The sequence below is a fragment of the Triplophysa dalaica genome, chromosome 11 (genome assembly GCF_015846415.1).
Source record: "Triplophysa dalaica isolate WHDGS20190420 chromosome 11, ASM1584641v1, whole genome shotgun sequence".
Lineage (NCBI taxonomy): Eukaryota > Metazoa > Chordata > Actinopteri > Cypriniformes > Nemacheilidae > Triplophysa > Triplophysa dalaica.
Window position 1 is genome coordinate 22,054,655 of NC_079552.1, and position 23,961 is coordinate 22,078,615.

Sequence of the window (23,961 nt, forward strand, 5' to 3'; positions counted from 1 at the left end):
TAAAGTTTAATAAACAAGTACGTTTTCAAAATACACAATAATCTAATTAACTGAAAATATGTATTAAAACAGGATATGCCGGACATTTTTTGCTTATCAGAAATAATGAGTACGTTCTTGAGTGCGTAAGGAGTGACAAGAAATTATAAATGTTACCAAAAACTACCTTAATTAGATTAAAATTCATGGATAACTTTAATTTACTTAATATAATATTACAATGACACCATTGAGAATGTCTATCCATCCATTATTTATATCATAATTACAACTGTTTTTACTCTTAATAAAACATTTCTGACCAAATCTACACAAACTCCTTGCAGATTGGTCCTAAACCAAAGGAACACTCGTTGCGCAGACCGATCGGTGAATGATATTAATGTATCGCGAGAAAGTGATGCGAAGTGCTCTCGCGATACTTTGGTGATCGGTCTGCGCACTACGCAGCACCACTTGTTTTCACTCTTGTGTGATCGGCCTCCTTAGACGCGGAACTTTAGCGGAGAAAGTGAGCACGGCACGTATTCAAGGATAATCGGAGGTAAATCTATACCATTTGCCGGAGGTATAACCCGTGCAGGACTTTATTTGGCATCCCGGGAGTATAAAAGTGAGTACATAATCTATACCGATCCCTTTAACAGAACTGACAGCTAGAGACTGAGCTTCTGCAGCTAGCAAGTGAGTGTAGCCGATGTCGGTCTGTGTTTAGAGACCCGAGCTGCCCTGATGTCATTTGATTCCAGAACCTTATGGGAGATTAATAACCGCCAAATGAACTGTGATTAGAATTCTCAGAATACGGTTAAACATTCACGTTATAGAGGATTACAATGTTTAAAGCGGGCTAAATGTAGCTCAAGCTAATATAACTGCATCGACTCTCTAGTAAACGAGATGCTGAATGTAGGATGTAGATTAATGTTGTCTGGATATCTCATAATGTCTTATAATATTGTCTACTTATTATCTACTTTAAAAAAAGTTGTTTTAAGTTTGTGTTAGAAAGGGGTTTAGGAGTCGTTTTACTGACATATTTTGGTTGCTTGCACATCAGAACACCAAGGTAACAGTGTTATCAGTTGGCAGTACTTTGAAATACTTTGTGAAAGACACCATGAAACGATCGTGGTACAAAATCAAGTTAGAGATATTTAAATCGTTAAGTTATTGTAATTTGTTAAATAATATTCGTTGCTATTAATAGATGATTTACTAATCTGTCTCCCTGTCTTGTTGTTGTGGAGTGTCGCTTTTATTTTGATCCTTTTCACACAGCATTCATAAAGCTGCATGGTTTACCATAGTATGTTTATTAAATGTTCAATGTAATATTTTGACATTTAGATGGAAAGACCTCAAGATGGAGAGTTATAGCATGTTGTGTTATTCCTTTCTTATTGTGACAAGTTATACTCAAATTTGAAGTTACTCTACACATTGTATACTGTGTGACAAATACAGTATATGTCTCCTAACAACTTTTCAGGGTTTATTTTGCAAATGCAAAACTAGATCCAACTGCAATAAATAAGGAAAATATGACAACATGGAAAAAGGTAATCAAACAATAAGGTGTGTTTTGTAGATTTACTCGAGTTCATCATGGGCCAGTGGAAAAACTGCTTAGACTGGTCTTAGAAGTTAGTCATCTCATTTCTTTACAAGACTGGTCATAACTTCTTTTAAACAGTTACATAAAATGCTCGATTGGACTACTTGAAATATGAAAAGTAAGACTGATTAGTTCTTACTAATTGCTAGTGAGACTTGTGGCTACTTTTATGGAACTGGGCCCGTGTCGACTCTACAGTAAGACAGTATTTGACGTCTTTATTTTTCAAAGTACATGATTTAAACATACTGAAAAAATTGGGCAACCAAGTTTGCCACTGTTGAACATATTGCTTTATTTAATAACACATATTTAAGATTCAAGTTCTGAGGACACGTGTTTAGCAAGCAGAATTTTCCTTCATTCATCATCATTTGCACAATTGTGCTTTTGTTGGATTTTTTTTGCCCTTTTTTATCTTTTAATAATGCAATCTACATTCTTAATTGATCTCATTGTGTTCTGCTTTGAATAGTAGACTGAACTTGGATCTGTGAATGCAGCAATGAATGGTCTAGATGGACAAGGGCTGTATTCTCTAGTCCATGTCATTGTATTATAGCTGGTAATGTTTTTCACGTCTGTGCAGGCTTTACTGTTATTCAGCCAATTTTCTTTCATCTCTGAGCAATTTTGTGAACCGTAGAGGGTGAAATCCTAAATCCCCCCAAATCCTTTCAATTACTTTTTGGGGAACATTCTCAATGTGCTGAATTATTTGCTGATGCATCTGTTGGCACATAGGCCAGTTGTGACCCATCCTTCCTCTTGAATGACTAGACTTTTTTGGGGGCCATTGATACACGATTGCTTTACCCGTGCAGCATCACCTGATTTACATCTTATTTCAACTTCTTTCAATTGTACAGCTTGAATGCACTGTCAGCCCCTTTAGATAAAAACATCCAGTTCAAAGATGTAAAATAGAACACATGTAATAGACAAAACAGGGGCAACTACATAACTTGTGTCAATCCATTCTGTCATTGTAGAAAATCGTATGAAATTTATACTTCATACATTTGCCACAGTCATTAGAAGTTTTATTTGTGCTGCTGTAACTTGCGTTTGATGTACACACGAGATAATCGATTCTTCTTCTTTTGCTGGAGGTAATGTCTTACAAGATGAGAAAATTGCATTCCACACCTTGAGGCTATTTACTCAGGTGTTTCACAGATTTATTTTTATTTGATGATACATGATGATTGCAGAGAGGAACGAGTGCACCTCCTGTGATTCATGTCTTTTTCTAAATGTAGGATACAATTGAAAATCAGCCTAAACCACATGAATGCATCTCATCTTGTTCTTCCTAAAATAGCAAAAGTATTAGGGATGTTCATTGAAAAAAGGTTTTCATTCAACCAATTAAAAACATTTAGGGTAAGGATCTATATTTTATAACTTGAGCCAATGAATAAGAAATAACTTGCCCTCAACGATATTTTCTGTCTATGAAAGCTATTTTATAAAACCTGGCACAAAGTATATTTTTCTTGTTGAAGAAAGTTTCTGGTTTTGGTCCATAAACGCAAATAGATTTAATCAAACCAAAAATTGTCAATATAAAAAAAAATGTTTTCTCATATCAAATAGATGTAGATTAAATGAAACAATTGTATCTGATTTAAGAAATATGTATTAGAAATTATTTGCTTTCCTTTTTGTAAACAAAAAGATATGGATTCAATTATACATGATTCCTATATATATAGTGGTGGGCAATATATACCGGTTCAATTTTTGTTATGATATGAATTTTTCAGTGTATGACACTTAAACAACGTGCGGAACGGGGTGCAGCACACTATATCATCATTTTTTTAATATAAACATGCCTAAAAAGGAGGCCTTAGGAAATTCTCATGCGTCTCGCATCAACGGTAACATGACATATTGCATTCGCGTCGAAATGGGTGGGCCCACCGCGCATCTGAACAGTAGATTACTGTAAAACAGTTGTACCAATTACAAGTTCCCATTACGTTACATTAAATACACTCATGAGCAAACATCTTCAAAAAGCGATCGTGTTCTTCTCATACCTGCTCAACATCAGAAAATAATATGATGTGTTTTTAGTTTCAACTCTCTGTATGCTATGATGAGAAATACTGTAAGTGTTTTCAGGCGCAAAATTTGAACATGTTCTTCTTTCATCCGATAGCTTTTTGTGAGGAGAAACCACAAGATCATTAAGTTCATGAAAACTCCGCTACTGCTGTGATCTGTAACTCTCCATTCAGCATACTCTAGTCTAGTATTCGGTGTAGTCTCATTCACATGCAGAATGGGAAGACTGCATATTTGAACAGCAGCTGAATAATTGTTAGTGCTATCTATAGCATAATTTGAATTTAATAACCTCAATTTAATGCTATTTTCTGGTGTGTTTGCTATTTACCGTCCGTGTTTTCAGCATCACGGAAATTAAAGAGCCCTAATAAATCAGTATCTGCCATCAGTATCTGCCTTTTTCATGCTATTGCTGATATGCCGATGGTGTGAAAATAAAGATCAGGTATCATATGCAGTTTCTGCCAATCTCATATTAATCTTGAGAACGAGCACACAATTATGCACGTATGTGCGCTTGCCAAAAAAACACAGACATATGACTTAGTTTGACATACGTCCAACTCGTTTTTTAACAAGTTAACCATGTTAAGCATGAGAAGCCAGCACGTTTAACAGTATAATGAAGTCAGAATGCATGACATAGAATATTACCTCCACTAATCCAACAATCCGACAATCCGATACATCTGTGCATCCCTAAATATTGTAATTGATTTTCAACTGGCTTACTGTGAATCGTACATCCCTAAATCAAACCAAAACTCTTCCTTGTTTCTGTGCTGGGAGTTGATTGAATTAGAAAAACCTGTAAGTTGACTGATGTATTTAAATGTAATCACATTTATCACTAGAGTGAATCTTCATGATCTGTGAAGGTTAATGTTGAGTAAAGTATTAGTAATTAGTCTAAATGAGGCATTTGGCCAGGCATATCATATATTATCATACTGTAACTGTACACAATTGTGTCAATTTTGCTTCGGTAAAGTTGGCAACCTTGGACTGAGTTGTTAATGAAGCTTTAGTTATTTTTAAGTGCAAAAGATTGCCTGCGGCGTTAAAAGACCTAACAAGGTTTCTCCTGTGTTTTTATCATGGAAATCTAAACGTTTGAACCACTATAGTTTTAGTGCTTTTGAATGCCTACGTTGTTTGCAGAGTATTTTAGGTGTAAAACTTGTTTTCAATTTCTTTTCACACCCTGATATGTTTTCAAATGAAGTTCCATTAGACCAGCTTTGACCCTCGTTGGATTTTGAATGCAAAGCTCATCATAATAACAGTTGAACTACACAAATGTACATCATTAACACTGTAAGAAGTTAGAACCAAAGCCTTATTTGAAGCTGAAGGATATGAAGTGTTTGTCAAGAAAGCTTGGACCACAGACACTATGATAAAACCAACTTATTTGCTGCATGGGCAAATGCAGTTATTGCTCCATTTGAACAGTTCAACGATGCAGCCAAAGTTTGACTGTCCATAACCCCAGAAACCAGAGTGCCCATAGTCTTCTATGTCACGCACAAGCGCACACTTCAATTAGCATGTAGCGCTTTCTCTCTCATTAAGTTGTGCTGAATCAGGACCTCAATCAAACCACAGTCAATATTGGAGAACAGACAGGTGGCTCTTTCAGTCTCCACGGAGTGTTTGGCTTCCCTTCTAAAGAACAAGAAACAGCACAGAGGGATGGTTCGTCATTCACTGCCTTTGGTTTGACATCACAAGATGTGTGTGAAATGATAAATTGGCTGTTTTTAATGAAATATGTGCAGATGCTGGTTCAGGAGGGGACTGGAAAATTGACACTTCAATAAAAAGATGTTGATTGTACATTACCCCTGGTTTTGGAGAATAAAACTTTACTTGTATGTTCTTTGAAAAAATAACATTCATTCAAATTTGTACTTTAAAGCCTTTGTGGAATGGGTTGATGAGTAAGCTATTTTGTGTACAATATGTCCTGTTGAAACAGGAAGGGGCTTTCATTTTTTAAGTAGCCAATAGCCTTCGGTTTACGCTCCAGCCTTGAATCTTGCTTCTGGCAAGCGATTGTGAGAAACTGAATCCCTTCGTGGAAGCCTTTATTTTGTAATTTAGTTCAGGCATTGTTCAACATTGAGTTGATTATTTCTTATTTGTACTATTATGCTATACTATTATACTATTTATAACTTTTTACAATTAATTTGTTATTGACTTGTTTTTCTAGAGTTATTGGTATTGGCAAAAAACACTTTCAGTCTACAGTCGACCTCCTCTGTCTCACACCAATGAGACTGAATGAAACCACAGTTTAAAGAAATCACACTTCAGTTGCACTAAAACTATTCACACAGATTAACACAGACAAATGTTTATTATTTTGTGGCGAAAAAAGAAAGACGTGAAATAAAGCACTCTGTAAAGTTATTTTTCCAGCATTCAAATGATTTAGTGGTTTTAAGGACTTGGAATACACGCATGGATGTATTTTGATATATTGTTATATATCACATATTACATTATTTAAGCTTAAAGCGTACCTCGCACGTCCATGTTCTTCTCCGGTGGTCCATGTATTTCTGTATTTAACTCCTTGTGAGGAACATGAAAAAGAGAAGTATGCCTCTACACGTCTAGAAGTATAACCAAAGTCCGTTTACGGAAGTCGTGCCACTCGGCCGGCATGTTTGCTTTGCCTATGTGCAGTTATTTACTTCATAGTCCGCAGTCCTATCTACTTGAATGGGGGCAGGCAGATCTTTTTTTAAATCTAAATTAAACAGCACATTTCTTATCAATCATTAAACCTGAAATAACTGTACAATTATGGTTTGCTGAGCTTAAATTGGGCTAAAAATCACCTTTTTTGAGGTTCTTTCATCTACTGCGCATGCGCACAGACTGCCAAGCGCCTCCCGAGAGCCCCGCCCCAGGGAATTGTCAGTCAATATTGATTGACGATTGGCTTGTTTCACTGGAAGGTGAACTTGCATGGCTAGAGCGGCCATATTGGGTGTTGCATTCCTCCCCATTCATTGTAAGGCAGTGGTGATCTTGGTAATATTAATATCTTTGGTATAATTAAATGCAGAAGAATACCTTAAATGATTGAGATTCTTGAATTTTTCTTAAGCAATACTGTTAATTCAGGACATGTGTTATAAGCAACTCATGTAAAGATTTGATATAGTTGCGTTAAGATCTGATATACAGTATGCGTTATACTTCTTTATTTAAGAACCTTATGAAAAAAAGTCAATTGTTAAAGGAATAGTTCATTTTCAAAATTAAAATTCTGTCATCATTTACACTCTACTTTTTACACTTTCATCTTTTGAAAAATGTTGGTAACAGAACAGCACAGCCCCAGATTCACTTCTATTGTAACCAATGCAAGTGAATGATGTGCTGTGTTAACAACATTCTTCAAAATATCTTATTTTGTGTTCTGCGGATGAAAGAAAGTCATACAGGTTTGAAATGACTAGAGGTTGAGTAAAAGATGACATCATTTTCATTTTAAAGGTGAACTACTCCTTTAAAGTCAAGCTTTTGGTTTCTTTTTTGGGGGGGGGGTGCAATCTCAGGGATCAGTCCAGTGTCAAGTATTCTGAACAAACCCAGAACCCCATGTAGTGTTTTTAGTTTAAACCCCCAAACATTTTAATGTGCATTTGACATCATAGACATGTGCGGTTACCACTAAATCCTGCTGAAACCGGGCTGGCTGCGACAATCCAAGGTATTGAATATTTTATTGATGCGTAGCTTGTCTGTGAAGCACGGCTCTGGGTTCAGAAGGAAATGCTGGTCGATCTAAAAGCAGTATGAGTCAGTCAAACATGATCATTATAAATATACTTTATCATCATGAAAATACCTGAGGAGGCTTGAGGATCAGTGAAAATTGCATTTATTTCTGATGTTAGTGTTTTATTTGTGTTGTGGTGTAATCAGTGAACCATTTGAATAAAAATCTAATTGATGTTATGAATTAACCAGTTATTTTCATAGTATTCATTCTCTTTTTCTCTTTTCTGACAGTATGTACCGCTTCCGGGCACTGACAGCTGCCACCGTCGGCATGGTGCAGTTGTCAAGACGGCATCACAGTGGTGCGTTCCGTTCCCATCAGCGGCGTAGGGTGATGCTGGCCGCCCTGGTAGGAGTGACGGGCATCACGGCCAGTGCTGGACTAATGTGGACGAGGTACAAATCAAAGACTGCACTCAATAATATCATCAGCTGTCATTGTTTTATGTTTTTTAGTTTGTTTGATTAAGATATTTCCTGAACCACCACATGGCGGACCAAATGCATTTGCGAAACAATAACTGTCCCCCATCAGGTTTCCCAAACACTCCTACTATAGTCCCGCTCTAAACTCTTTTCATTGGTCAAAGTCCTCATTAGGGATGCCACAATACTCAATAATATGGAACCGTTCGGTAAGACATCCACGGTTCAATACGTGTAAGTGAATTGCGGTTTTACAGTTTTGCACTTCAATTTTTCTGTGAGCTTAATTACATTGTGAAGTGCCTCTGTCCGTATTTGTCTGTATGTCTGTTAGCTGAGATGGATAAATGCATCCCCACGAGTAATAATATCTAATAGCGTGTGGTGGTCGGGTGGTGAAGCGAGACGGCCTGCAACACTAGATGAAATGTGCTGATGTCGAATATAATGCTGACGAAAAGACGGGGGCTGGCTTTATTGTTTGCCTGTTGTACTAAAGTGATAATGTCCAAATTCGGCACATCAAAAATGTATTTTACACTACAAACGAAAGCAACACGTTCGTGTTAACACCTTGTTAATATATTATCTTTGGCCTTTCCCATTGAGCGCAGATTTACTTCCATTACAGAAATGACAAGTTTTGTGCAAAACGTTCAAGAAGCTTATTTTACTGGCATGTTGATGAACAGTAAACCAAAAACCTCTGTGAGCTGTCAGTGTAAATCTTTACATTTATTCAATTCACCAGGAATTTGTACAAGTTGATTTTTAGATAATAAAATAAGTCAAGTAAAATAAAGGGAATTTCGGTAAAATAGTTTATTTTTCTTCTTAAGTTTTTACTGTTCCTGTCACATAAACATAAAACATTGAACAAACACTTTAATGTGCCGAAGTCATCAGAACCAAACTGAAAACCATGGGCGAAAAACTGAGGTTCGTATTGAACCGTGGGTGAGCTCTATTGTTGCATCCCTAGGGCTCATACAGAGCAATGTTTTGAAATCTCCACGATGTTTAAGTGTTAACAGGTGAATCGCCCACTGAAGATCTTACTATTTTGTGTAAAGTTGTTGAAAACCTGTATATGACTCATTATTCTGTGTAAGAAGAAAGAAGATCTTTCGAGAAATGTCAGAGTGGTTTTGTCTCCATATAATGGAAGGCAATGGGGGTCAATGTTGTTTGGTTATCAACATTCTTTAAAAACGTGTATTGTATTGTGAAGAGTAAAGCAAGTGAAACAGGTTTGAAATGACAAGAGGGTGAATAAATTATGAAAGAATTTTCATTTATAGGTGAACGATCCCTTGTATTATATTCTATTGTTTTACATTATATTATACCCGAATATTTTTGGTAAATCACATTATATCATTTTCAAGTTTTCCCTTGGCTTTTGGGTAAATTCACCTGCGGCCTCAGCTTACGAATAGCTAATGTGTTTAAAGTTAAGGTGTTTTAACATTGACACACTTGACCTTTAACACAAATGTTTTGTAGAGAGCGGATATCTGCTGATATCTGGGTGAAGGCCAGTCCAGCGCTGGATGTGTGTACCAGTAGAGGAGCTTTTACTATATCAGCGATGCGGTGAAATGCATCTGGGAGGTGATCTATAGAATGTGGGGGTTATGGGATGAGGTGACGTTTCAGTGCAGTCATTTTCCTTATGTCTCATTAAATTGAGTTATTTGACACACTTTCAACGCCCATCCCATCACATCAACTGCTGGGCTTTTTTCAATTACTGCCTTGTGTCCCAAAGATATTGACCTGCTGTATTCTTCATTGACTTCTAGCATGAGGAACACATCCATAAACTAGATAAATACACTCTATGACAGATTTAACTCAAATATAATAGATTTCCCAACAAAATTCAGAGTGTGCTTTTAAGTCAGCCTATGTTCAGAAAGGACCCTATTTTGCTTGCTTAGTGCTAATGGTTCTGGTCTTTTATCTCTAATTGCAATGGTTAACACAGTCTGTATCCTGATTGGCAGAGCATACGCTGAGGCGGGGTCTTCAGTCAAGCATGATAAACAGATGCAGGAGGAGGAGACTGTTATGGTAGCGGAGGAGGCGGAGTCAGAAAACGCAATCGAGTCGAGTAGCGGGGAGGAGGACGAGGAGGCAGCATCAGAAGGGAAGAAGAAGAAACCAAGAATCGGCTTCCGTGACCGCAAGGTAATCATTGTGTTTATTTCATAAAAATCTCATTGGGATGAGGTCAGTCTCATTCACCCAGTCTGAATTCACAATGTGCAGATGAGACACGTGGGCTCATCACGTCTCATCACCATGCAAGTCACAGGGACGAATTGAACAGTCATTGTTGCTATTGAGGACCAAACCTGCGATAATTATCACTAACTTTTTAAATCATAGGGAAATCAATAAAAGAACACATGAGCCTATTAAACAAAAACAAGTCATTTTAATTCGTTTTTGTATTACATTGTATCCGCTTGTTAAGTCATGAAGTAAGGAATACTGTTTCCAGGTTCAACCCTCCACACATTTCAAGTGAGGAGGCTATTTACACCGCCAATTATGAGCACTTTTTTAGTCACATCACACATTTACGTGAAACGTTAATAAACTCACAGTGCTTACTAGTATAATTTACTAGTAAATTATAAAAATGTACGGTTTCGTTATATGGGGATAAAGGTTACAATCGTGTTTTTGGGAAAGTTTTAAGCAAACCCTTAGTGTATATGAGAATTTTTTTGTTGTTTGCCTATGGCGTTTGGAGCCGGAAAGACAGTATGACCTTCCATGTATGGTGGTACGTGACATCAGCCTTTTTTTTTTCAGTATTTAGTTCACTTTTTTTTTTTTCTGTATTTAGTTAACTTTTTATTTATGATGACATCAAGTGGATTCACCAACAATTAAATAAATACAATTCTACGATCAAAATCTAATTCTACAATTTATAAAATTGCAGAATGTCTTTTTGGGATTAAATATTTGATATGTTTAATATATCCTTCAGTAAATGTTGTCATACTTGCAATTAGGAATGAGATTCTGACAATGTGATAACCTTGAGCAAAACTGTCACGGTAATACAATTATATATATACAATGTGTTATTTAAAAAAAAAAAACGATTTTTCCACTGAAAATATATGTTTTATTTTTAAGAACATTCTGGAACAGAACTCAAATATTTATTTTTACGATTTTACCCGAAATGTTTTCTTCTTAATTAAATTAAAATAAATGCTGTCAGTTAAGTGAGCCTTATCCTGTAGCTCATCAATAATCAGAAGTTCGGAACATAAATCATTTTCTGTAAAAAATCATTTTAAATGGAAAAAATTCAGTCACTGAAGTGAGCCTCAACCTGCAGCTCGACAATTTAAACAATTTCTGTAAAAAACAGTCATCGAACCTATAGCTGAACAATGTTTTTGGTGACATGTTTACATTCTACACATTTATTTTTTTAGTCCAAGTTATAATGCAGGAATGTAAAGCATGTTCACCTAGTTCAAACTAGTTCATGTTGGGCTAGTTGATTAGCCATGTTATTTGCCTCGGTAGAAAGCCAAATTTTATTATTCTGATTTGACTTCTTTTTTAAAGCTGCTAGCATCTGTTTTACATTATAATCATATGGAGTAAACGTCCTGAGCACTTTTTTAAACATCAGCACTGGCATCATTTTCTGCAGCTCAGAGCGTTTATTGAGGTTGAATTTTTATTTTTTATAAAGCTCGAAAAAATAAAATGGTGGCTGAAACGCCGTTTGAGCATAGTTTACTATACATAATAGTTTAATTTTCACTTTCAACAACTTTTGAATGCACTTCTAGCGAGAAATTAGTATTGTAGTTTTAAAATATATGATTAGTTATTGCAAAGACGCTTTCTGTTTATAATTCAAACAGACTTCCGTTACGCTGCCTATCTGTTTTATCTGGGCTGCCTTCATGCATAGACGCTGCCTATGAAGTCATGGCGTCCGGCTGCTATTTGTACATTTACATTTAGTCATTTGGCACACGCTTTTATCCAAAGCGACTTACAGTGCCCTTATTACAGGGACAATACCCCTGGAGCAACGTGGAGTAAAGTGTCTTGCTCAAGGACACACTGGTGGTGGCTGCTGGGATTGAACCAGCAACCTTTTGATTTACCAGTTCAGTGGTTTAACCCACTAGACCAGCATCTCCACGTAATAATTCGATGGCAGCGGTTTTTTTTAACTGCGTCTTTTTCGACGGGGAAATCCTGCGCACAGGCGTCACTCACTCACTGACTGCTTGCACCAAGGTGGGGGCACGTTACGCTCTTCGCTGCACACAACCTGAGGTATTCCTCCACTTTCCGTCTTTGAGGACGAGTAAAAAACTGTGACTACCGCAGGAACGCTTTAACGGGAAAATTTTGAGGTTTTCACACCGCAGATGTTTAAACCGTGATAAACCGTGAAAAATGTAATTGGCCCATACCTACTTGCAATATGTACACCATAAATACTCTGCCACATTCCCGCTGACCGGATTCCAGTTGTGGCATCATTATTAGTTTTTTTCCTAAATGTTTTTATACCGTGGTCTGTGAGAATGCTCCAATTCAAATGAATGCACTTTTTGTAAACATTTGTGCCGTAATCATATTAAACACACACACGCAGATTGGAGAATGCACTGCCTGCATATCTGTCAACATTTGGGTTTCAAAATCCCCAAGACCTAGGAGCGTCTCCCTACGTGCTTTTTAAAAACGGGACTTGATGATTTTAATGCACTTTCAATTCACGACGGATGGTTCTTCCCCTCCACATCGTGAATTAAAATCCTTTAAGGCACACCTAGCCATGATTTATCACTCCTTCGTGTTTTTGTTTGTTGCTTTCCCTGTAAACCGCTTCATCGGAAAAGCCTAGCAAATGTATCAGTGTTATTGACTTTGGCATTTACACATTTATGAGGATCATGCCTGTGCTGAATTTGATTGAATTTCTTATTTGCTAAGCCGGACTATGTTTAGTGTGAATATGTTTTCATAAAAGGGCAGAATTTGACAGAATGATTTATTTTTGCCACGATCCGCCCTGTTTTAGCCAGACGAGGCGGGAAAACCAGCCTGTAGGTCAAAGTGTGTATATCACCACCCCTTCTATTCCTCATTTTTAGTCAACCTAAATGCTGGAATTACGTTTTCCCTATAAATAATGGATGCAGCACTACAATAAACAGCATCAATCATACCAACAAAAAGTGAAAGTTGACTCTCATGATAGGATGGTGGGACTGTGCCTTTGATGGAAAAGGTCATTCATCATGTAGCAGCTACATTAGACAGCTGTCTATGTTTGAGTTTGTTTGTGTGGAATTATATTCTTGTCAGGCTATACTGTCTGTGTTTCGGATTGACAGCTTCATTTTCCCCTCTAAACAGTTGTGACTCTTGAGTTTTCCCGTTGACACGACAGTTGACAGAAGCGACGTAATGATTTGATAATTCGACAGTTTTTGGTTTGTCAAGTTACCTGCAGTTTCCTGCAGGAAACCATCAGTTTCAAACAGAGCGAGCGATATAGTAGAAAACATTTTGGATTTTGTGGGGAAGTGGGTTTTAGTCTTTTATGGATGCTTTAATATTTAATATTCATAAGGTCATAGGACATTTATGTCTGACAAACTCATAAGAGCGCTTTGGTAACTTCCAATTTCATCGTGAATAGTTGCCATATGATATTTTGTTACAAGCATTGGCAGTTGGTGACTTCTCCGGGGGCGCAGGAATCCAAATTATGTGTTCGGAGCTTCATGTGTATGGCTCGTCATGTCAAAATATGTGTTTGGAGCGTCATCTGATGTCAACGATGTGCATTGCCCATCATGTCAAAATACGTGCCTGCTGCAGATCCGTCAAAAGAGTTTATGATAAAAGAGAAGCTAGTGCTCACATTCTCTTTTATCATAAACCCTTTCGACACGTTAGCAGCCGGCACATATTTTGACGTGATGCACGATGCACATTATGGGGCTAAATACTTGTTTTGACGAGCTTCCCATTCCTGCGCCCCTGAAAGAGAAGTCACTGGTCACGAGACACATGGGAACCAGGGAGATTTGATTGATCTGTTCGGGTTTGCCTAAAGAACATTTGAGATAGCATGTGGATGTTGAAATTATTTTATTTAACTAAGCCTAAGAATGGTCAACATGAACGGGTGAAACTGCTGTTTGGTGTGTGTAGCTACAAGCAAAAGTGTACAATGATACAATGGGTTTGATTCTCAGAAATCACACAAGCTAATAAAATGTCCACCATTAACAGTAAGTTACTGTGCGTAAAAGCATCTTACAAAATGTTATTTTACAAAAACTGGACTGTACAAGTAGTTCCACAATTCAAGACACAGTATTACAGTATCTACTGTATACTTCATTAAGCAGCAAAGCCATTTTCCGCTGTGCTAGTGATAGGATAAAAGGATTCTCAAGATGAGCACATTTAAAGGATTTCCTGAGGATCATATAATTTGTTATATAGTTTGACTGGAGTTGCTATTAAAACGAGACTTTTTAAACAACATTGGTATACAAAAGGATCCATTTCTTTCACAATGTCTTAGTGATACCAAACATTTGAATGATAGTATGAATGTACCAGCTGGCATCAATAACTGGCCACAGTGAGTGGCAGATACATGCCAACCAGTTTCTATGGCAAGTGACAGTGACACAAAACATCTCTTTCTGAATGATGTTGTGTAGTTTTTCAACATGCTTTTAGTAATCTGAACAGCGTGTGAAGCATATTCTCTTTCCAGTTTTGACAATACACATTTGAGCTTCCCCCTCACATGTTTGCCTGAATAAGTTTTTTATCTTTGTTATAGCATCTTATAGCTACAGGCTATAGAGATTCACATACCCTAAAGATATAAATAAAAGCTTGATTTATACATTTTAGGTTTACAGATTTATTTAAACAGGATTACTGAGATTTCAGGTTTATTTCATCAGATTCAAGTATTTCCTACTTTCTACTGCTCGCAGGCCAAATGAGATTCTGGTGTGAAAATGACAATCACCTCCTGTAATGCATGAGAATCAACACAGCACTGTCGTTGCTCTACAGACGGTTTCATTATACACGTGCCCGCCTAGCCCCCAGCTAACTTTCTGTTTGTGTTTGGCTAGTGTCTAATAATATAACTATTTATATTTGATTTGATTTATGTTAATTTTCATTTGTATTATTATTTTACTGTTTGATAATTGTTTTAAATAAACGATTTGTTTTATTTAGTTGTATGTTCCTTTTATTAATTAAACAATTTGTTGAATGGGTGCTGTAGTTCGGTAACATTTAAAGAAACCATATGGCACATTGACATGTAGTGGTTGAGCTTGGTATCACAGTCTTAATTCATAACATAGGAGAAACAAGTTTAGCCAAGTAACGGTTCTTCTGGCTTTCTTTTTTGATATCAGAAATAATCTACAGGCACTCTATTGTTTGTTAATCTGTACCAGAAGTTTAGTAAACGTGGCGCTTGTGTGTGCATGACCTGAGTTCACAATACTGATTGACAATTGTCTTGTTTCACTGGAAGGCGGGACTTCCTTTGCTAGAGTGGCCATATTGAGGTTGCATTCCTCCCCATTTATTGTAAGGCAGTGGCGCATCTTGTTAATATGAATATCTTTGACCAATGCCACTGTAGTACACAGTGAATGATAATGACAGAAAAATGATTGACCTGTAACTTACTTTTACATTTACGCATTTGGAAGACGCTTTTATCCAAAGCGACTTACATTGCATTATCCTATAAATTCATACATAGGTATGTGCAATCTCCTTGGATCAAACCCACAACCTTGCGTTGTTAACACAATGCTCTTACCACTGAGCTACAGGAAAGCTTGATGTAACTCAGGTCAGTGTTTGATTGACAAATATAAATGTTATAACAGTCATTACCCATAACAAATGTTCAATATCCTAAACTTCAAATCATCTTCCAATTACAATCACTTCTGTCCTCTAATAGCCGAGCTGACAGTGAATTAGCATAGAAATTAATACAGTTTGCATAAACAGAAACACTCACAAATATGAGCATTTGCTAGACATGAAGCAGCTGCATGGATGCTGTGAACAATTGACTTAATGTTTCCAGGTCAATCCCTAACAGGAAGTTGGGGAGAATTGTATAAAGTAGATAAGCTAGTAGTCAACTGAACACACCAATTCAATATAATGTTCTTTTTCATATAGGAAAGAGCTTGGTTTTTTTAGAGGTCTATTGGATATACAGCTTTATTCCCAATGCTGTAATTTCATTTAGTCAGACCACATTGCTATTTGTAGATAAAGTAGCTCATTACTGTAAAACCTAAACTCATGCTACTGCCAAACTACCGTCACACTACTGAGAAATGTTGTTTGTTACAGGAGCTTCTTTGGTTAATTACTCCTCTGTGTGTTATTCAGGTGATGGAGTATGAGAACAGGATCAGAGCTTATTCCACTCCAGACAAGATATTTCGCTACTTCGCCACTCTGAAGATCATCCACGAGCACGGGGAGGTTGAAGTGTACATGACACCACAGGACTTTGTGCGCTCCATCACGCCCAATGAGAAACAGCCGGAGAGTGAGTATCAGCTCTGCTCTCTATCTCTCTATCACCAGGGTTAAGCATAAATAAGAAGTCACGTTCTATAAGTGTGAATATGTTTTGAATTGACCCAATGCTGCTTATGCTGATAGAAAGAGAAATTTATTGAATTGCAATTACCATCAATTTAACAGAATGAGTTTTCCGATAAATACACAAATTTACTGTGCATTAATGTTCTGTCTTTTTACCAGTAAGATACCTTTCACACTCCAAAAGATACCAGTCACACATAGCAAAATAACAAAAATCTTTGTGATATCTTTAACAGGAATTCTAAACATCTAAGCAGCTGCACCAGTGCTGGTGTTGGGTTATTATAGTGAACTAAAACTTAAATAAAAAACCTGTTAATTAAATAACATGCGTATCAGCCTTAAGATTATTTGATAACCTTAAACTGAAGGAAAGTTACATATGTTGCTTTAGCAATAAACTGAAGTATAAATTGAGACACTCAAATTATTAGCTGAAAACAAATAAAAGTTAAAATAACAATTAATTAAACTTGTATAGTAACATAAAAATAAACCACTAAATAGTTAAATCTTACAAGGACACATGATAATCGCTAAGATTAAGCTTACCATACTAACCATAATGAGCAAAATACAAATTAACAACAAAAATATTGAAAAAAACTGTGATCACTCTTCTCTGCAAAAAAAGCAAAAGATCACTTTGGATCTGAATATAAAAAAAATATTTTTCATTTTTTGTCCATAAACAGTGCAAAGTCAACGCATCATGTTATGAGCGCAACCATGCCACTCTTTCACTCAATAACATGCAAAACAAGTAGGTTACAAATACATTGCAGAAATCATATGGCCCTAGATATCACACATACCTCAAGCAAACTTCTGCCATTCGGCCATTATTCAGGGATGGAAAATGACAGGCAGCCTCTAGTTCACCATTTAACAACCGAATACACAGAGATAAAACAATGCAAGTATCGATAACAGTATCATCCTACTGTATAGTTTTACTAGTCAGCGTGCTTACTATTCTGGAATATTGGTGAAATTCATGCTATTTTCGCTGTGTATGAAACTAATTTAATGACAAGACAAGGCAATGAAGCTGTTGTGGAAAACCAAATAAATCATATCTGTCACAGCAGAAATCCTTCTCGCATCCGCCATGTTGATTGTGTAAGGCACGCCCATCTCAAGTATCAAAATGATTTACCAACTTCCCAGTGGGAAACACGACATCATAGGGGGTTCAAGTGCAATTTTAACGCGAAAAGTCATATTTCCGATAATTCCAAAAGCCTGTGAAAGCACATTAAAATACTGGTGTTTTTGATAAGGTTGCGTTCACACATGATCTTTACCCATCCTTTAAAGGAGACATCATATGAAAACCCCACTTTTTCTCTGTTTAAGTTCTATATTCGGGCCCCACGTGCATCTAGCAACCCAGAAAACGTGTAAGAACCCAGTATGTTTGTTTTGGTGTGCCTTTCCCTGCAAGCATGTGAGAAATCAAGCCATTCAGATTTTGTTCCGGTTGTGATGTCCAAAGCAGATTTTATTATAATTAGGGATGAACGAGTACAGCATTATCTGTATCCGTATCTGTATCTGTCAACCATATGAATTATCTGTATTCGTATCTGTACTCGGACTGGGCGGGGCCTAACCCGGAAATGGGCGGGATTTAACCCGGAAGTGGGTCGGGTTGTCTTGATATGGGTGGGGCTTTAACCGGTATGTTATTTTAAGCATGCAATTGAAAGGGGTTGATCAGAAATTGTTATATTTATTGCTGATTATAAAACTATTTACATGACAGCATCAGCATTGAGCTTCAGATCAATGGTTTTGATCACGATAACAAACGAACTATATTCAGAACAAGTTTGGCAACAATGAATACAACACATGCGGTTGCAATTATGAAGTAAAATGTAATGAACAAGAGTTTTCATCTCAACATAACTTTATTTTTTTAACTTTTAATTAAAAACTGGTTAGAGCCAGCTGACGGTTTAAAAAAGAAAAATAAACTCCGACAGGCAGAGACGCAACGCGAGGCGCATTCTACCAAGCACCACGTCTGAACAAACCCCACGTTTACCAGAACTCTTCTCGTTAATAAGTAAGTACTACAAACCGAAATAAAAAACAAACCTGACGCTGAAGAAACCCTAAACGTTAACGGAAAAGACCCGCAAATCCTGAGTTACTGAGGGAGAGACAGATAGACAGAGCGCTGTTCTCTTCTCAGTGTTCTGTGTGTGAATGAGCAGAGCGGGACACAGTCAGCAACACAATGAGGATTTTTATTCAATCCGAGCACAGATATTGACTCGAATTACTCGTACTCGGCAAAAGTGCTTTATCCGTACCGGATACTCGTTTCAGCCGAGTATCCGGCTCAACTCTAATTATAATGTTACCACCCCTTAATCTACACAGTTCCACCCACCACGCTCCGCCATTGTTGTTTTCACAAGCGACAGTGCTGTATGTGACGCCATGGCTTATGTTCGTGGACAACATGCAATGAAGTCGCTGCACAGAGTACAATCCTAGGAGGAGACAGCAGTGGATTACTTTATTTTTAATGGAAATCCCTCAGAAACCATAAGTAAAAACCTGCTTGTTTGCTTTTTCAACCTGGGACAGCACAAGCAGGATTAGCTTCAAAGTTGTTTGTTCCTCAAGAGATCTCGAGACCGATTGAACGAGACAAAACTGCCGATGTAAGTAATATCTATCAACAGTCTGAATTGACATAAATGTACCTTATGTATAGGAGGTTAACGTTAGCATATGATAGCGAAGGGAGCCAAGTCAGTCACGGTCTAAATAGAACATTTGAAGCCAACTTACTGAATATAAATGCAGATGGACACTTGGAGTTTAATTGTCCATCCAACCATCCATCCATTTTCTACCGCTTATCCGGGGCCGGGTCGCGGGGGCAGCAGTCTAAGGAGGGATGCCCAGACTTCCCTCTCCCTAGACACTTCCTCCAGCTCTTCCGGGGGGACACCGAGGCGTTCCCAGGCCAGCCGGGAGACATAGTCCCTCCAGCGTGTCCTAGGTCTTCCCCGGGGTCTTCTCCCGGTGGGACATGCCCAGAACACCTTCCCGGGAAGACGTCCAGGGGACATCCGGAAAAGATGCCCGAGCCACCTCAGCTGGCCCCTCTCGATGTGGAGGAGCAGCGGATCTACTCTGAAATCCTCCCGAGTAATCGAGCTTCTCACCCTTTCTCGAAGGGATCGCCCAGCCACCCTGCGGAGAAAGCTCATTTCGGCCACCTGTATCCGGGATCTTGTCCTTTCGGTCATGACCCACAGCTCATGACCATAGGTGAGAGAAGGAACGTAGATTGACCGGTAAATCGAGAGCTTCTCCTTGCGGCTCAGCTCCTTCTTCACCACGACAGACCGGTACAGCGACTGCATTACTGCAGAAGCTGCACCAATCCGTCTGTCAATCTCCCTTTCTATCCTTCCCTCACTCGTGAACAATACCCCCAGAGGAACTCTCCACCTACCTGAAGTGAGCAAGCCACCCTTTTCCGACTGAGAACCATGGCCTCAGATTTGGGGGTGCTGATTCTCATCCCAGCCGCTTCACACTCGGCTGCAAACCGTCCCAGTGCATGCTGAAGGTCCTGGTCTGATGGGGCCAGCACGATGACATCATCCGCAAAGAGCAGAGATGAAATCGTGTGGTCCCCAAACCCGACGCCCTCCGGCCCCTGGCTGCGCCTAGAAATTCTGTCCATAAAGATTATGAACAGAACCGGCGACAAAGGGCAGCCCTGCCGGAGTCCAACATGCACCGAAACAAGTCTGACTTACTGCCGGCAATGCGAACCAAGCTCCTGCTCCGGTTGTACAGGGACCGGATAGCCCTTAGCAAAGGGTCCCGAATCCCATATTCCCGGAGCACCCTCCACATGATGCCGCGAGGGACACAGTCGAATATCTTCTCCAAATCCACAAAACACATGTGGATTGTATGGGCAAACTCCCATGAACCCTCCAGCACCCTGGAGAGGGTATAGAGCTGATCCAGTGTTCCACGACCGGGACGGAAACCACACTGTTCCTCCTGAATCCGAGGTTCTACCATCGGCCGGATTCTCCTCTCCAGTACCCTGGCATAGACTTTCCCGGGGAGGCTGAGAAGTGTGATCCTCGATAGTTGGACCTTCTTAAAAAGAGGGACCACCACCCCGGTCTGCCAGTCCAAGGGCACTGTCCCCGACCACCACGCGATTCTGCAGAGGCTTGTCAGCCAAGACATTCCCACAACATCCAGAGACTTGAGGTACTCAGGGCGGATCTCATCCTGCCCTGCCAAGTTTAATTGTATGAATGTTAATACATTATGTGCATTAATATATTTAGCTGCGGCAAGCTGTTTGTTTTGCTAATGATCAGGGGTGAACACTGCAGGTTAGTTTCGTTTTAAACATCTCTAATCATTCGTGCTTAGGCTGAAAAATCATTCACAGCTTACTAGTTATGCTTTCACGTTGTGTGTGTAATGTTATAACTTTATAATGACTTTATTCCGCTGAGATCTGCTGTTGCGCAATCTGTGTATTTTAGGCAAGCATACACACACAACTTGAGAGCTGTTTGCTATGACAGATTTTTTTGTCACCGGACGAATGATTTGAGACATTTAAGACGAAACTAACCACAGAGGAATTCAGTAAACATAATTTTGCTAAACCATTGTGTGACGGGCAGAAAGCACAACAGACACAGTACTGTAATTTTACACGTCCCGGAGGGAGATTTATTGAAAGTGACAAACGTGAATTTGGTGAAGCAGGTGAACAAAAGGGAATTAGCTCCTATCTCCGTCCGTGGTGTGGTCCGTGGAAGTCCCGTGCGTGCAGAGTGATCCGTGAGTGGGCAATCGTGCAAGAGAGTCTGCTCGTCTTCAGCCGCTGGATTCTGTAGCAAAGAAACATGCACACGGTTAGTCATCAAGAGGTTCTCAGGATAACAAGTCCCCCTTTCTTCCTGTTCCTCTGCTGCTTATAAAGCGTGCCCTTGATGCACCTCAGCTGCTGACGACGTGCAACAGGTATGGCGTAATTGCTTGGTTTCCATGACGACGCTGATTGGCCCTTAGCCTGCTCGTCACACTCCCCCCCCCTAAGCGTCGACCTGGTACCCCTTCTCCTCCTATGAGGGTCCCAAGGGTTTTGGGGGGAGAATGTCCCTGACCTTACCACCAAACCTGACCACATCCTAGACAATCCATCTGCATTTCCGTGTGAGGCCCCCGCCCGGTGTTGGATTTCAAAATGGAAGTCCTGGAGCGCAAGGAACCATCTGGTCACTCGAGCATTCGTATCCTTGGCCTTGGACATCCACACCAACGGTGCATGATCAGTGACAAACGTAAACTTTCGGCCTAGCAGGTGGTACCTCAGCTCCAGGACTGCCCACTTAATAGCGAGGGCCTCCTTTTCAACGGTAGCATACCGAGTCTCTGCTAAGCTTCCTGCTTATATACACTACTGGATGCTCCTCACCATCCTTGGTCTGTGAGAGGACGGCTCCTATTCCAGTATCAGAGGCATCCGTCTGCAAGGTGAAGGGGGAGCCGAAGTCCGGTGCATGCAGAACTGGTGAGGACGATAGCGCTTGCTTCAGGGTCTGGAATGAACTTTCCGCCTCTTTGGTCCATTGTACTTTCTCCGGCTGCCCCTTTTTGGTAAGGTCGGTCAGGGAACTGGCTATAGTAGAGAAAGCAGGGATGAAGCATCGATAGTAGCCCGCCAACCCAAGGAAGGCACGTACCTGGGTCTTCGTCGTGGGCCTGGGTGCCTTCTGGACGGCCTCTACTTTCTTGGGTTGAGGTTGGATCATTCCGCGTCCAACTCGAAATCCAAGATACTGTGCCTCGGCTAGACCCAGGTGACACTTCCTTGGGTTTGCGGTCAGCCCCGCTCGTCTAAGCTCCAGCAAGACCTTCCGGAGCCTCAATAAGTGTTCCTCCCAACACCCCGAATGGATGACCAGGTCATCAATGTACGCAGCAGCGTATTCTTGATGGGGCCGCAGCAAAATATCCATCATTCTTTGGAACGTGGCAGGTGCCCCGTGTAGCCCAAACGGCAGCACTGTGTACTGCCAGTGACCTGACGGAGTGCTAAAGGCCGTCTTTTCCCTTGACTCTGGTGACAAGGGCACCTGCCAATAGCCCTTGGTAAGATCTAATGTGGATATAAAGCGCGCTTTACCCAAACGGTCCAGCAGTTCATCCACCCGGGGCATAGGATAGCTATCAAAACTGGAAACCTCATTGAGGCGCCGGAAGTCATTGCAGAACCGGAGTGACCCGTCGGGCTTTGGGACCATGACAATGGGGCTAGACCACGGGCTACACGACGGTTCAATCACCTTCAGTTCTTTCATCCTGGTCACTTCCTCCTCAATAGCCAGCCGACGAGCTTCTGGGATTCGATAGGGCCGCTGCCTGACGAGTACTCCTGGAGGTGTTCGTACCTCGTGTTGAATGACATGGGTCTGCCCGGGCCGTTCCTGAAACACATCTGAGAACTGACGTACCAGGGTATTCAGCTCGGTCTTTTGTGTGGGAGACAGCTGTTCTCCCATGTGTACCGGGGCCTCTGTCGCTGCGAAGGCGGCCATCTGGGGGGGCGGAGCAATCCATCTTTTAAGGAGGTTTATGTGGTACAGCTGTTCTTCTTTTCTTCGTCCCGGCTGACGGACCCGGTATGTGACCGGCCCCACCTTCTCCAGGATGGTGCATGGTCCTCTCCAGGATGCTAGGAACTTGGAAGTTGATGTAGGGGTCAGAATAAGCACTCGATCTCCGGGTTGGAATTCTCTGGGTTGGGCGGGCCGGTCATATAACCTTTTCTGGGCGCGCTGGGCCTCTACGAGGTGCTCCCTTACGAGGGGCATCACCCGGTCGATTCGATCCCTCATGTGTTGGACGTGCTCGATCACGCTTCTGTGTGGGGCTGGCTGTTGTTCCCAAGCATCTCTAGCTACGTCTAACAACCCTCGTGGCTGCCGACCGAACAACAGTTCAAACGGGGTGAAACCTGTTGATGCCTGGGGTACCTCTCTGACCCCAAACAGGACATACGGGAGCATTAGGTCCCAGTCGCGCCCATCCTCTGCCACCACTCGCCGCAGCATCCTCTTCAATGTTTGGTTAAACCTTTCCACCAGGCCATCCGTCTGGGGGTGGTACACTGACGTGCGGAGATGTTTTACCTTCAAGAGGTGACAGAGGTCAGCCATCATGAACGGTGTCCCCGTTCATGAACGGTGTCCCCTGGTCCGTCAAAATTTCAGACGGGATTCCCACTCGGCTAAACAGCATGAACATTTCCTTCGCGA

At 40.1% G+C, this 23,961-nt stretch overlaps 1 protein-coding gene across 1 annotated transcript in view; it reads left to right on the forward strand.

Annotated features, from left to right (window-relative positions):
- The first annotated feature begins 444 nt into the window (after nucleotides 1-444).
- The window catches only part of LOC130431865 (calcium uptake protein 1, mitochondrial), a 56,936-nt gene continuing 33,419 nt past the window's right edge, over nucleotides 445-23,961 (forward strand). The window contains exons 1-4 of the mRNA XM_056761084.1: nucleotides 445-613; nucleotides 7,733-7,897; nucleotides 9,937-10,120; nucleotides 16,406-16,568. Of these exons, the coding sequence (XP_056617062.1) occupies nucleotides 7,734-7,897; nucleotides 9,937-10,120; nucleotides 16,406-16,568 (511 nt within the window). The 5' untranslated portion in view covers nucleotides 445-613; nucleotide 7,733. The remainder of the gene's footprint in view (nucleotides 614-7,732; nucleotides 7,898-9,936; nucleotides 10,121-16,405; nucleotides 16,569-23,961) is intronic.